General features: G+C 33.1%; 2 protein-coding genes across 2 annotated transcripts; both read right to left on the bottom strand.

The window, feature by feature from the left end:
- Nucleotides 1–1911: 1911 nt before the first annotated feature.
- Nucleotides 1912–6817, bottom strand: LOC112703673 (protein disulfide isomerase-like 1-6). Its single transcript, XM_025755228.3, has 12 exons — nucleotides 5096–6817; nucleotides 4668–4797; nucleotides 4423–4588; nucleotides 4142–4260; nucleotides 3802–3882; nucleotides 3620–3709; nucleotides 3449–3520; nucleotides 3300–3368; nucleotides 2929–3009; nucleotides 2697–2831; nucleotides 2493–2546; nucleotides 1912–2394 (listed from the first exon to the last, which is right to left on the bottom strand). Exons 1-12 carry the CDS (start codon nucleotides 5626–5628, stop codon nucleotides 2299–2301), a joined length of 1626 nt encoding a protein of 541 aa, XP_025611013.1. The 5' UTR covers nucleotides 5629–6817; the 3' UTR covers nucleotides 1912–2298.
- A 389-nt stretch (nucleotides 6818–7206) lies between these two features.
- LOC112703671 (uncharacterized) lies at nucleotides 7207–9592 on the bottom strand. Its single transcript, XM_025755226.3, has 3 exons — nucleotides 8568–9592; nucleotides 7970–8155; nucleotides 7207–7796 (listed from the first exon to the last, which is right to left on the bottom strand). The coding sequence occupies exons 1-3, from the start codon at nucleotides 9027–9029 to the stop codon at nucleotides 7515–7517; spliced, it is 930 nt and encodes a 309-aa protein (XP_025611011.1). The 5' UTR covers nucleotides 9030–9592; the 3' UTR covers nucleotides 7207–7514.
- Between the last annotated feature and the right edge of the window lie 3562 nt (nucleotides 9593–13154).

Here is a 13154-nt window from a genome sequence, read left to right as displayed (position 1 = left end):
TGATTTACTGGAATATATGCATAGTAAACAAATGTTATTGTGTCATTATACACTTTAAATATTTGAAAATGAAAATTGTTATTATTATAGGTTTAATGTAGATATTAATTATATTTATTAACTATTATTTTTTAATTTAATTGAATAATAATAGGTATTAAATTTAATATTTTTGTATTATTATTATTATTATTATTTAGAAATCTATTATTTTTATTTTGCAAAATTGTAAAATTAACGTCTATGTAAAATTGTTGACATGACTCAATTATAAAAATCAATATGTTATAACTTATAAGCTCATTTTATAATAGATTTGCCAATTTTTATATAATAAAAATAGATGGCATTATATCTTATCTATCACTGATTCATGATTATCCATGCAGGGCCATTCTTAAAAAGTGAGTTCTATGGTGTCTTTGTTATGGTGCTTATATTGTCTAACTTCCCTTTTAAAGTAAAAAATAAAATGTTTAAAATAAAAAATAAATCATATAAAATTTATTAAATATTATTTATTTACCTTTTTTAGTAACTTAGATATAAAGTAATAGGCACCATAATATTCACCTTCTTAAAAATGTTAGTTGGAAAGCACTTGGGTTGGATTTCAGTGTCTGGATCATTATACTTGCCTTAGAAATTGCAGAGTTAGCTTTTTCCCTTAACCATTTCATTTTTTTCCTTCATTTTTCCTCTCTATTATGTCCATGAAGAAGAAATATTGTTGTAAGAAATATACCTTTCCTTGTTTTGTAACAGAGCCATACAACAACTTGTTAATTGGAATGTTGGGTGTTTAACCTATTACAAGATTGAGAAAATGGATGAATTTAACTCAAATTTTACATATAAAAACACCACATATTTCTTTGGATTTTTGCTTGTTTATGTAGAGACCAGTGGCATTAGGAGTGACTTCATTTCAAGCAGTGCTTCTGTACAAAGAAAAGAGGGTGATAGCATCAAAGGGAGATCAAAAAACACATTGAAGATTGCACCAATTAATACTATACTCTGCATGTGGCCTTGTTGGTGGCTTGCTTGGTCTTGGTGGTGGTTTCATCTTGGGACCCCTCTTCCTAGAGCTAGGAATCCCTCCTCAAGTACCTTCCAATTTCCATGCTTCTCTACACACAATCTTTTGCTTGTTTTTTATCTTTTTTTTCAAAGTACCACCTTTTCTAAGACTTCTTACAAAGATGTCATCCTTTTAAAAGGATTTAAACACCATTGCCTTCCACCTTTATGATGCTAGAAATGCTACCCACATTAGTGTTTCTGAAGAGGTGGCCCCAAACCTTTTTTTTTTTTTTTGGTCAAATAGATTGGACAACCCCAATCGTAGGTATCACAACACACACACCCACGCACCCACACTTTGAGGTTTTATCAAACCTCATACCAGTCTCAGCTGGGGTTCGAACTTGGTGCAGCTTGTTTAAGAGGCAATATGATTGCCACTTGGTCTAGGCCTCGGCTGCAGCGCCAAACCTTTAGATGCCTCCCAATTAGCAGCCCAAAAAAATTAGCATGGTGGCAACTGAATAAATAGTTTCAAATAAATAGTTTCATTACTTATAAATGGCAGACACGGTTTTGGTGAGTGCAATATCCCAAGGCAAGTACCAAGTTTCTTTTTTTTTTGGTCAAGGCAAGTACCAAGTTTCATTAACATGACTTCTTTGTTGAGTGCTTCACCATTGCTTTATTATCAACATTTGCTTCCTGTTTTTGATGTCATTGCAGGAACTGTTGGCATAGTAAGAATGGTTGAAAAGATTGCAGAGCATAAGTATATGGGATTTGAAAACTTCTGGGATTACCAAAGCTAAATTTTACAGAATTTTCTCAGAATAATTAAATTATGTCTTAATAAACAAGGTAATAAAAATTCAGTGCTAATTGTTTGTGCAAACTCAGCATGTTGAACTCATAATGGTTTCACAGAAAAACCAAACATGCTCATATATATTGATTCAAGCTTTCAGAGATATAAATTGTTCTAAAAAGTACAGACTTAGATACAATTAGGCACTAATGTTGTTTCATTTGCTATGAAATCTAATAGGATTAAAATGTAGATCAGTCCATTCTTTGTAGTATTATGATCTCTACTTCCTTTTGTTGTATGCGGACACCATTCGGCATAAGCTAATTCCGGTAGCAGACTAACTCATCCAAACCACAAAAAAAGTCGGAGTGAAAATGGAGGAAAGAATTGAAAATGAGAGTATATTTGTTCTTTCAACGGTTTCCTCGTTCTTCGCCGTTCTTAAAACAGTTTGCTGTGTTCTATAACTCATCTTTGACAACTTGATTTTTGACTTTTAGATGTTTGTTGATGGAAGCAGCCAATTCTTTCAAACTAGATTTTGTAGAGAGTTTGATCTGCATAAAACAAGGGGTGCTCATCATATAATTAATTCGATTATCATTAAAGAAACCAAATGTTTACCACCAAAATCAGGGTGCTAAGAAGTAATTACCGGATTTATCTTATCATCTGCTTTGTAAAGTAGAAGCGTGGGGTAGTCATTCACCTGCCATTAAGCAAAGAGAAGTGTTTGGTCATATCAAAAATTTCTTAACGAAATAACATGATTCGAATTCCAAAAACTGATGCAGGGTTTATTTTTCAGAACATAAAGAAAAATTGAGACATTTAAAGTAAGCTTTTTCATGACACTAACTTGCAATTTTGGATGTTCATTTGCTGAAGCATCTATCCTTGCAAATATTAGATTAGTTGCTGCTTTGTAGTGCTTTGCCAACTTCTCTACTTGTTTGCTAATTGCATCACAGTTGATACACCAAGGTGTAAATACCTGTTTACAAATCCATCGAGAACATAGCCAATATAAAAGTCTTTCTTTAGAGAAAAACAAAAAAACAAACTGAAAAACACTATTGAAGTTTGCAAACCTCCAGAATCACATCCTTCTCATTGCTCAAAACTGCATCATCAAATGTTTTCCCGACAACAACATGAATAGTAGCATCTGTCTGCAATTCCCAGTACCATGGCGATTAATGGAAGCATACGTTTAGTTTTAGGAGATAAACAAATAACTTCTAGGTTTCATTGATTCATTCTATTACTACAAAATATATAGCTAGCTATATGTGTCATTAGAAAGAAAATCTGGAATATTTTACATATGACTCAAGGAATTCACATTATATCTTAACAGAAAAAGGACAACATATTACAATGAGTGCACAACTAATGCTCTTATATAGTCAAAGACTGTAAATTATAAGAGAGAAAGCAGGAAATTTGTTTTAGAACTCACATTATCTGGTATTGGTTGAGACTTGAAGAAAGGTGACAGAGAACCTTGCACAAAGTTATTGCAGAAATCCTGAGAGAGCCATTTCAACATTATTACTTGCTTGATTGCTAATCAATGGGAGGATACCGTACATGAACAGAAGATCATACCTGAATATTGCTTCGTGTTGGTTCTGACTCCAACAAATATTTTGAGCTCATTCCATTATCAAATGCAGCTACCTATAAATAAACACAAAAAACAAAATAAAATGCATCAGTTGGTAGAATTATCAGAATTTATAAAACAAATCTCAAAAAATGGTTAACTCATAAACTAACCACAGTGTTTCTTGATTCTTCAAGACCAAACAATGTTAGGAAGGGTTTTGCAAGGTTCTCTTCTTTAATATCAACATATATAAACATTATCTGCAGATGAATGAAAGACTTAGATTAAGAATTCTAAACCATATTGCAGGAAAAGTTTAAATGTCCCAATTGTAGGCTAGAAGAGCAACTACCTTTGACTTGAAAGTTCTTGCAACATCTTGAATAGTATCTTTAAGATTCTTGAAGTCGTCAATGTCGGCAAAGACAAAAACCTACAGGGAAAGGGAAAAAAAAAAGAACGGAACCTATGAGATTAATGTAATATATTCTCATGATAGATGGATATCAATGAGAAAAACAAAAATAGTGGAGAGCATAATAAAATATGCAGAACATGTGCTTTTTCTATGCAGAAATTTTAAACCTTACTTAAAAATTGTGAGCACAAACTCCAATAAAGAGACAGAAAAGTAACAGAATTCAAACCAAGTGAAAATCCAATTTAAGGTTAAAACTGAAAATAATAGCAACCTGAAGCTTAACGGGGCTTGAGTAGACACTGATAGAGTTCATTTCAGTCAGTTTTGTAACTAATGGAAACTTGTTGTAGTCCAAAAACTCCAATATTTTACTTGTTGTGAAAGCTCCGTCTGCATAATCAGCAAGTTTTGCATTCTTGACTTACATCAGACTATTCGGTAAACAAGATAAGATAGGAAGGAAGAAAAAATGTTTTACAAAAGAAGTGTGCAATGTTGGTCCACCAGATTTTAACTGATTGAACATAAGGATCGAAACAATTGCCGACTCACCATATGCAGTGTATCTTTCAGGTTCACTCTTAACAATTCCTAGAAAATTAACAGTGGATGGGATATCTGGATAAAGAACTTGGGCATGCTCCACTTTATTCACTTCAACAAATTGGGTTTCATTATCCAACTTTGCAGCTCTCACGAATTCGTCATATTCATGTCCCTGATATATTTGCACACAAAAATTAGCACAGCCCAGAAAAGTGGAAACACTAACAAGGAGTTTTCCAAGTGTTTCTTACCTCAAATTTGTCAAACCGACCAATAACAAATGTATGATACTTTGTCAGAAATTCCTCTGCCTCCTTTTCCGAATTTATCCTAATAACAGACGAGCCAGTCTTTTTCCTTGCCCATATCACTATATCATCCCTGAAATCAACAGTCCCAATGTTAATTCACATGGCCACTAGATAAAAATGTTTGAAGTAGTTCCACCAATATAATTGACATGACCAATTCTCAAGCTATCTGTGCACTGTGAACAACATTTCAGGTAAATCTGCATCTATTCCATTCAGCTAACATCAGTATATCACTTCAAGATATAAACAAGCCTCTAAATACCATAAAGAATTAGAAACACTAGCAAACATAGCAAAAATTCAGATAAAACCCTACACAGGCCTAGTGAGCTAAGTCTAAGAGAGAAGTTGTGAGAGCAATTTACGCTGTGAAACCGCCAGAGTAAGGTTGGGAGGTGCCATTAACGAAGAGAAGCAAAGTTGGGTAGCCTTTGATCCCAAGGAACGAAGCTGATTTGGGATACCTCTCAGCATCAATCTTCGCCATTAAAAGAGTGCTTCCCAACTCTTTCTTAAGCGAAGTTGCAGCTTCAGCAAATCGAGGCATGAGCTCAGCGCTCCTTGGACACCAAGGTGCATACCCCAGAACAAGAACATACTCATTCTCATTAATAACCTTCTCGGTCTTGTCACTATTGAGTTCAAGTACGATCCTTTGTGCCTTCGTTAGAACCTCTGCTTCCGACAACTTGTCGGTGCCACCACCACCACCTTGTTCTTCTGGTTGGTGTTTTTCTACCTCCTCGTCCACTGCTAACAATTCCTCAATGCCCTCCAAATCATCGTCATCAGGGACAGCCTCGGAACACTGTGTGACAACGTTGTAACTAAGAATTAGGAGAAGGGTGAGGGTGAAATAAAGGGTGAATCTCAAGGTTGGGTTTTTTCTAGTGAACATGGTGCTGAGTAGTAGTGGGAGGAAGATCTTAGGTTGAATATGTGTGGGATTTGTGAAAAGTTTATGACTTTGGAGAAGATCTCATTCGTGGAGGCACATTTTAAAATTAGTGAAGAAATGGTGCGAACTGGGAAGAGAAGAAGAATGTGAATTTCTCAAGTGTGAAAATGTTTAGACAAGCTATTAACACGCCTAAATCTCCGGGATATCCATGTTAACAAAAAGGTGGAATTTAAAGAGCAATTGGCTTCGTATGAAGTTGATAGTTAAAAATTATTTTATGATTTAATCGATTTGATTAAATTTTTATCTAACTGCTCTCAATTAATAACTTCACGTAAAGTTGACTAATAAATTTGTCTAGAAAGCAGTAACTTTATATGTAATCAGCAAAATTTGTCTAGAAAGCAGTAACTTTATATGTAATCAACAAAAGAAAATTGAGCAATTCTACACTATTAGATGAAATCTCACACTATTAAAAAAATGAACAATCTTACATCATTAAATAAAATCTCACACTATTAAAAATATTATTAATAGTTACTTGATAACTACAAATCATAAAAGTTATTGAATGAATTTTATAATGTCTTTTATTATTGTGTCTAAATTATTTAACTTGCTTTTAAAAATAAAAAATAAAATATTTAAAATAAAAAATAAATATTTAAAATTTATTAAATATTATGTATTTGACTTTTTTGATAAATTAGGCACAATCTCAAAAAGCGCAATACCTCACCAAATTATTGACCCTAGTACTCTTCACTTGTCTAATTGCCTACCAATAACTATCACTATCCTCTGACTACCTTCTAAGAGATAAAAATTTAAAAGTATTAACTTTTCCTTTCACAATATCATAGATTTTTACAACAATGAAGATGGTTCTAAGACTTTCGTCCATATAAAATCTATGCTATAATGTCATAAGGTTTCATATTTCATCCCCAGAAAAAGCATGTGTCCTGCATCTTTTGGGTTTTCCCAAAATAGATTTGGTGTTGGTCATGACTTTGCCTTGATTTAGGACTTGTAAGTTGAACTTTTATAGAAAATATAAAGCCTAACAATGTCATATTAGCATAATATATATTTTAGAAGTTTAATGTGCCATTTTTATTTTTTTATTATTTTTATTTATATGAATAAAGGTATGGACTTAGATAAAAATTAAAAAAAAAATCATTATTTTTATTTGCCCAACTAAAATGCTTCTTAAGCATGGTAATAATTAATTATTCAGATATACTATGTGTATACTAAAATCAGCCATTAAGGCCGGTAACCAGTCCAAAATACATGTTAAAATATAAATATATATTGAAAATAAATTAAACTATACATATATTTATACACAAATACATTAGTGACTAATTTTAGTGTATAGGTAGTATTTTTGTATTTATAGGTAGATGATAGTTGTTTGAATTGCCTAAACATCATATTTTGAAGTTGAGCTTTAGAGATGATGTGTATGCAATATTGCAATAGATGTTATGATAAGTCTTTTTATTTACCAAAAAATAACTCAATTAAAACTAAAAATTAGTAGTTATTGCATGACGAACTTAATTGGCATCCCCTCAAGAATAAACTCATGGATTATACATTCATCTTACTTATTATGTGAATATGCTTATACAAATTTTCATGCATTTATTTCCACCACACTGACTATAAGTTTGGAAACACAAGTAACTACTAGTAAGTTGAAAGGGTTTTCCAAGTGCATGTACACACTACACATTTTGCTCCTCTTTCAAATGTAGTTTCTCAACCAGGGAAAATTTTTCACAAAACGGTGGATTACACAATTTTACATATATTACAGAAAGATTAACTGAATTCTTTCTCAAAAAATGGACATGAATCAGCATCCATCAGCCATATGTGCATGAATTCTTCTTGAACCTGATAGGTTTTGATTCAGAAGAGTTGATCACCAAAGGACAAGTAATTTCCTTATGGTGCTTTGTTCTTACTAGTTTCCCCACCACATTCCCTCTTGAACGAATCTCAAACTTCAATGTCAATGGAACCTCAACACTACCAGTTTGGGATACTATTAGTGTGGATCCAGCCCCATACAATGGAACCTTGTTACCTTCCACATTCACTGATACAATACGGTGACTTTTTCTTGGCTGATAGTATTTCTTCAGCTGCAAGGAACAAATCATCACATGTACAAGAATATAATATACATATAATAAGATGCTACTTAATGTCACCATTTTGTGTTATGTTAATAAACACCAACATTACCTTTTAATTTAGAAGTCCTAGCTAGTTTAAGTCACAAAGGGATAAGAACAACATAGTCTTGGTTTCTTACCTCACCAGTTGCGACAGTGATGTCTGAGAAGACAAGGTTAATGGGTGTGGAGTGCACATGAATGCCAAAAAATGTAGCAGGGTTATATATGCTCATTCTTAGTGTTCCATTTACTGTCAGCATTCTTGTTGTGACGCCTGTGAAGTCTGAACCCTCTCCAACATACATATTATGCACTGTCATGCTCTGCAACATTCACAATCTCAATTACTATCAACATAATCTCATAATTAGCATATAATTAGAGACAGGAATCCTATAATCCTTCCATTTTGTTCTGTAAAACATCTTGGATTGCAGCATATACTCACACAAATTCAAGAATTAGGCAAGTAGAACTAAACTATATGTAAACATGTACATCTTTATGGTAATTATAGGGAGTTTTTTAAAACAACACCAACCGATCTTTAATCAGCAATCAGCATTTATCTCATCTAAGTGACATTTATCAAAAACTATATCCCTCCCCAAATGAAAAAGTGACAACTTTCTACTGTACTCCCTCGCATAATTACTAAAGAGTCGGTATAATCGATGAATGATTAACTAACATACTTACCATGTTGATTAATTTTAGATTGAAATTGGGATTTACCTTGACAGTTACTTGAGCTTTGTAAGGCCTGCTAGCACCCCATATGATTAAGCAAAAGACAGAGAAGACAAGAACAAAAGTAAAGACAGCAATTAAAGCTTGGCAACGGCGAGTGTAAGCCTTGTCCTGAAACTCATGATAGGATCCTTCTTCAAGAATGACATCACACTCAGGCCACCCTTTATCATTCCTCTTCCTGCTCCCTTTTCTACCTGAAGAAGACCTGAAAATCCCTGAGAATCTGCTGGCTGAGGAGTTCCTTGAATGGCGGCCAAAGGAAGGGTGTGATGGTGACTCCATTGGACTGTTGGAGATTGGTGTGGCTTGCATTGAAGATGACTTGTCTCCATCATGTGAGTCCCTTGAAGGGCTTTGAACATAGTACACAGGTCGCTTTGGAGACCTTGATGGTGATGATGGTGCTAAGCTTGTTATATCTGATTCTGATTTTGTTGACTGCATCTTCAACCAAATTGAGTAGTACCCTCAAAACTTTTGATGAAGTAAAAGAGATTGAAATTTGTACTAGAGGACAATAAGCTTAAGAACTTGTGCTCTTAAATTCATGAGCCTAACAGACATAGTGTTTGGAATATGCTGCATATATCAGCAAAATGAACAACTTACTCAAAAAACACCAACAAATGGTACGGTAATTTCAACAAATATGTGGTGTGTGTGTCACTATGAGAGAGTGAGAGAATGTGTGTATATGTGTATATATATATATATATATAATATGCATGGAAAGAAGGAAGGAGAAGCTTGTTATTGTTGGTGTTGGTGGAGTGAAGAGTCAAATGAGGAAAGCAAAAAGCCTGTGAAATGCTGGTTATGCTGTGAAGGGTAAAATATTTATTAAAATAAAATAACGGATAATAACAATAATGAAAGGCTCGGAATAAAAGTTTGGAGCCAAACCTCACTGGCTGCTACTATAAGCATAGGTTCGGGAGTAAGTGTCGGCAGCTATTGCTTTTCTTATTTCTTCTATAAACTATAAACTATATAATATATAGTTATAGACATCATTGATGTTGGTTCAAATTATATATACAAGAAGGCTACAATAGTGGTTTATTATGTTGTCTTTTTCTCTCTATGGGGTGTGTGTGGGGCATGAGCACTTCATAGAAACTAATAAATGCTTTGAAAATCCTTCAATTATATGAGTTGGACAAATTACCTACTTAGAGTATGGGGTCCTGTTTTTGTGTTTTGTCTATGTTGTAAATTTATTTGTATACGTGTTTATTTTTTGTTATCATGTTCTGGTGAGTGGTGTTGTTTATTTATTTTGTAGTCTTTAATTCTGATAGATTAATAATGTACAATATTAATGACAAAAGCTACATAAGTAGATGGACGGATAAAACAGTAAATAAAAAAAATCAACTTAGGAATTCAATTCAATTAAATTTGTACTAAATGAGTGTTGCTTAAGTGGCGAAAAGACAAATTTTTCTACAATGTTAATGTGAGTTAATGAGAAATTTGTTTTTAAGCCGTTTGTGTGAGAAAAATTCCCTTGTCAGAAAATTTTGTTCGTCAAAAAAAAAGAACAATCTTAAAAACAGTTTTATTTTTTGGGCAGTAGAAATTGTGGAATTTCTGAGGCCTAAGAAAATAAAATTCTAAATAATAGTTGGGCCTCCCTTAAACAAAAAAAAAAGCTTCGTGTGACCCAAACTCATCAACAAAAAGACCAACGTATATCATTAAAATGTCCAAAACAATTGTATTAGTGGAAGCCTTCTCTGATATCAGAGCCAGGTATCTGTGGGTTATGGGCCCACCACGCTTCCGCTGCGCCACTCTGATTTGGTGTTTAACTATCGACAAATATAATAGTTATTCTATGTTTTCTTCGTCAATGAAGTAACCTTACATCATTAATCAACTCATCATTTTGCCAAAATTCATATATAATACAGTTTAGTTCGGGTCCACAAATTGTATACTATAGTACTATAATTCAATAACTTTGGTCTTAGCACAAAATGGTCTCAGCTGGTATATTTCTGTGTTTTAACTTGTAACGGATAACGAGATCACGTTCTGTTTTGTTATACTCATCAAGATTTATGATTATATTTTCCAAATAGCGGTGCCCAAGACTACAACGAATTTACTAGTACATGTGTAACATATGATTCATTGTCTTGCTAACACATGACATAGTTGAATGTAAACTCACGTAAGCTTGATAGGATGTGCTTAGTGCTTTGTATCTTATCTATATTCCATTTTTAATTTAGTTTATCCAATTAGCATGACAGAAAGAAATATTATTATAATAATAAACAAGCATCTATTTTGCTACAATAATTGAACCTCCTTTTTATTTAATTATTCTTACTTTTTTTTTTGGGTTGGTGGATTGTTTCATCATATTATAAACAGCAATCTTCTATGCCAATTTATCCTTTGAATCGATATTAACGTAGCGCTTCCGTGCGTTTTAGTAAATTAAATTCTCTAGTTTTATTTAAAATTGCTTATACTTTTTTTTAACAGTATTTTGAACTGAGATTCCACGTCTTCTTAGACTCAATACAATCTGTAGTATTTACAGTTTTAAAGATTCGGTTTTTTTTTTTTTTCTTAACCACAAATATGAGATTTCTTTCTATAAAGACAGGGGCGGAGCTAGATAAAATATTAGAGGGGGCCAAAAATATTTATACAATAAACTAAGACTAAAATAAAATTTTAAGGAGGGCTAAACTGAAATTTACATATAATTTACATGTAAAAAATTAAAATTAGGGGAGGCCATCGCCCCCCTTTCCCACCACCTAGCTCCGCCCCTGTATAAAGATGAGATAATTTAGTAAAAATCTAATAAAAAAAAGTTATGTTACTCTTTTAAGACGTCAAGATGACGAAATGTGTCTTTACAGCAACCATTTTACACTTTTTAAATCGGGGATGCTACACATTTATGTAACTATATAACTAAGTTGGCCCAACACTAAAAAAATCCAATACCATTAAATGAAACGTGAAATACACGCGCCCAATACACACAAAATCACTCTTACCCAACGCTTCTTCTCCCCACGCTTCTTCTTCTTCTTTTCACGCTCGTTTACGCACGGAGCGTTTTCTTCTTCTTCGGCTTTTTCTTCGCGTTCCTCCTTCTCCGTTTCTTTCTTCTTCACGTATTTTCTCCTTATCATTATTTTTTTGTTATTATTGCTGCTGTATTTTTTTGTCTTTTCCTCCTTCTCTCTCTGACTCTCTAGTGAAGAAGTAGTAGAAGGTGAGGAAGAAGAGTTTTGAATAGTGCAGAATGAACTGAACATAGTACTCAAGGTGAACCAAACACAGTACTCATGGTAAACTGAACATACTACTCATGGTGAACCGAATACAATACAATTGTATAGTATTGAGTGAACGAACCTTGAATGCTAAACCCTAAACCCTGAACCCTACCGTAAACCCTAAACCCTCAACTATGAACACAGTGAACCGAAATTAATACACGGGGCGAACCGAAAGTTTGAAACACACTGAACCCTGTACACTGAATCCTAAACCCATAAACCCTAAACCCTAAAATCCTAAACCCTGAAACCCTAAAACCCTATCGTCATTCTTTTGTTGTTGTTGCTGTTGTATTTTTTTGTCTTTTCCTCCTTCTCTCTTTTCCTCCTTCTCTCTTTGGTGAAGAAGCAGTAGAAGGTGAGGAAGAAGAGTTTTGAATAGTGCAGAATGAACCGAACACAGTACTCATGGTGAACCGAACACAATACAATTGTATAGTATTGAGTGAACGAAACATAATCCATTATATAAAATCAAATTTAAACATCTTTCTGCAAAATGAACCAAACACAGCACTCATGGTGAAACAATTATATAGTACTGAGTGAACGAAACATAATCCATTATATAAAATCAAATTCAAATAAAGTCATTTATTGTTTCGATTTAGAAGTGCAGATCGAAGAAGAAAACGAAGAAGAATAGGAAGAAGATAAATGCAACGTAACCAGATCGAAATAAAAAAACGAGAAGATGAACGCGACCAGAAGAGAACGACGAAGGCAATGTAGATCAATAAGAAAGAACGCGAGCAAATAAGAAGGAGGTTTACGTTGTAGCAGAAAGTTTACGTTGAGCAAAACTTTAGGTTGCAGCACGTTATATGTAACGTGTGTATGATAAACGAGTGAGGGATGGGAGATGCACATGTGGAGGAAATTACTTGGTTAACAACCATGTAAAAAATACATGAATACAAAATTTTTTCATTTTTTAAATTTAATATTGTCATTCTAATTAATCCAAATTCAGTCCAGCATGAACTAAATAAGTTACAGTTGTACTATTTATCATTAATTTTTTATTTTTACCTAATTTATCATACACACTAAAATTCCAATTCTTAACTACCTAGTAATCCTTTTAGTATTGGCATCAAAATTAGTGTGAAATAAAATTTTGTTACATTTCACTATATATAAAAATCACCCTTATTCACTTCTAACAATTACAGGGTTATTTTTTAATTTTGTAATATATTTTAACCCTTTAGATTAGCTTTTTTTTTAATCGAAGTGATCTAAATTGTTGGAT

This window comes from Arachis hypogaea, chromosome 7, assembly GCF_003086295.3.
Source record: "Arachis hypogaea cultivar Tifrunner chromosome 7, arahy.Tifrunner.gnm2.J5K5, whole genome shotgun sequence".
In the NCBI taxonomy this organism is placed as follows: Eukaryota; Viridiplantae; Streptophyta; class Magnoliopsida; order Fabales; family Fabaceae; genus Arachis; species Arachis hypogaea.
The sequence above is the reverse complement of the archived record's forward strand: the minus strand, read 5'-3'. Positions and strand labels throughout refer to the sequence as shown.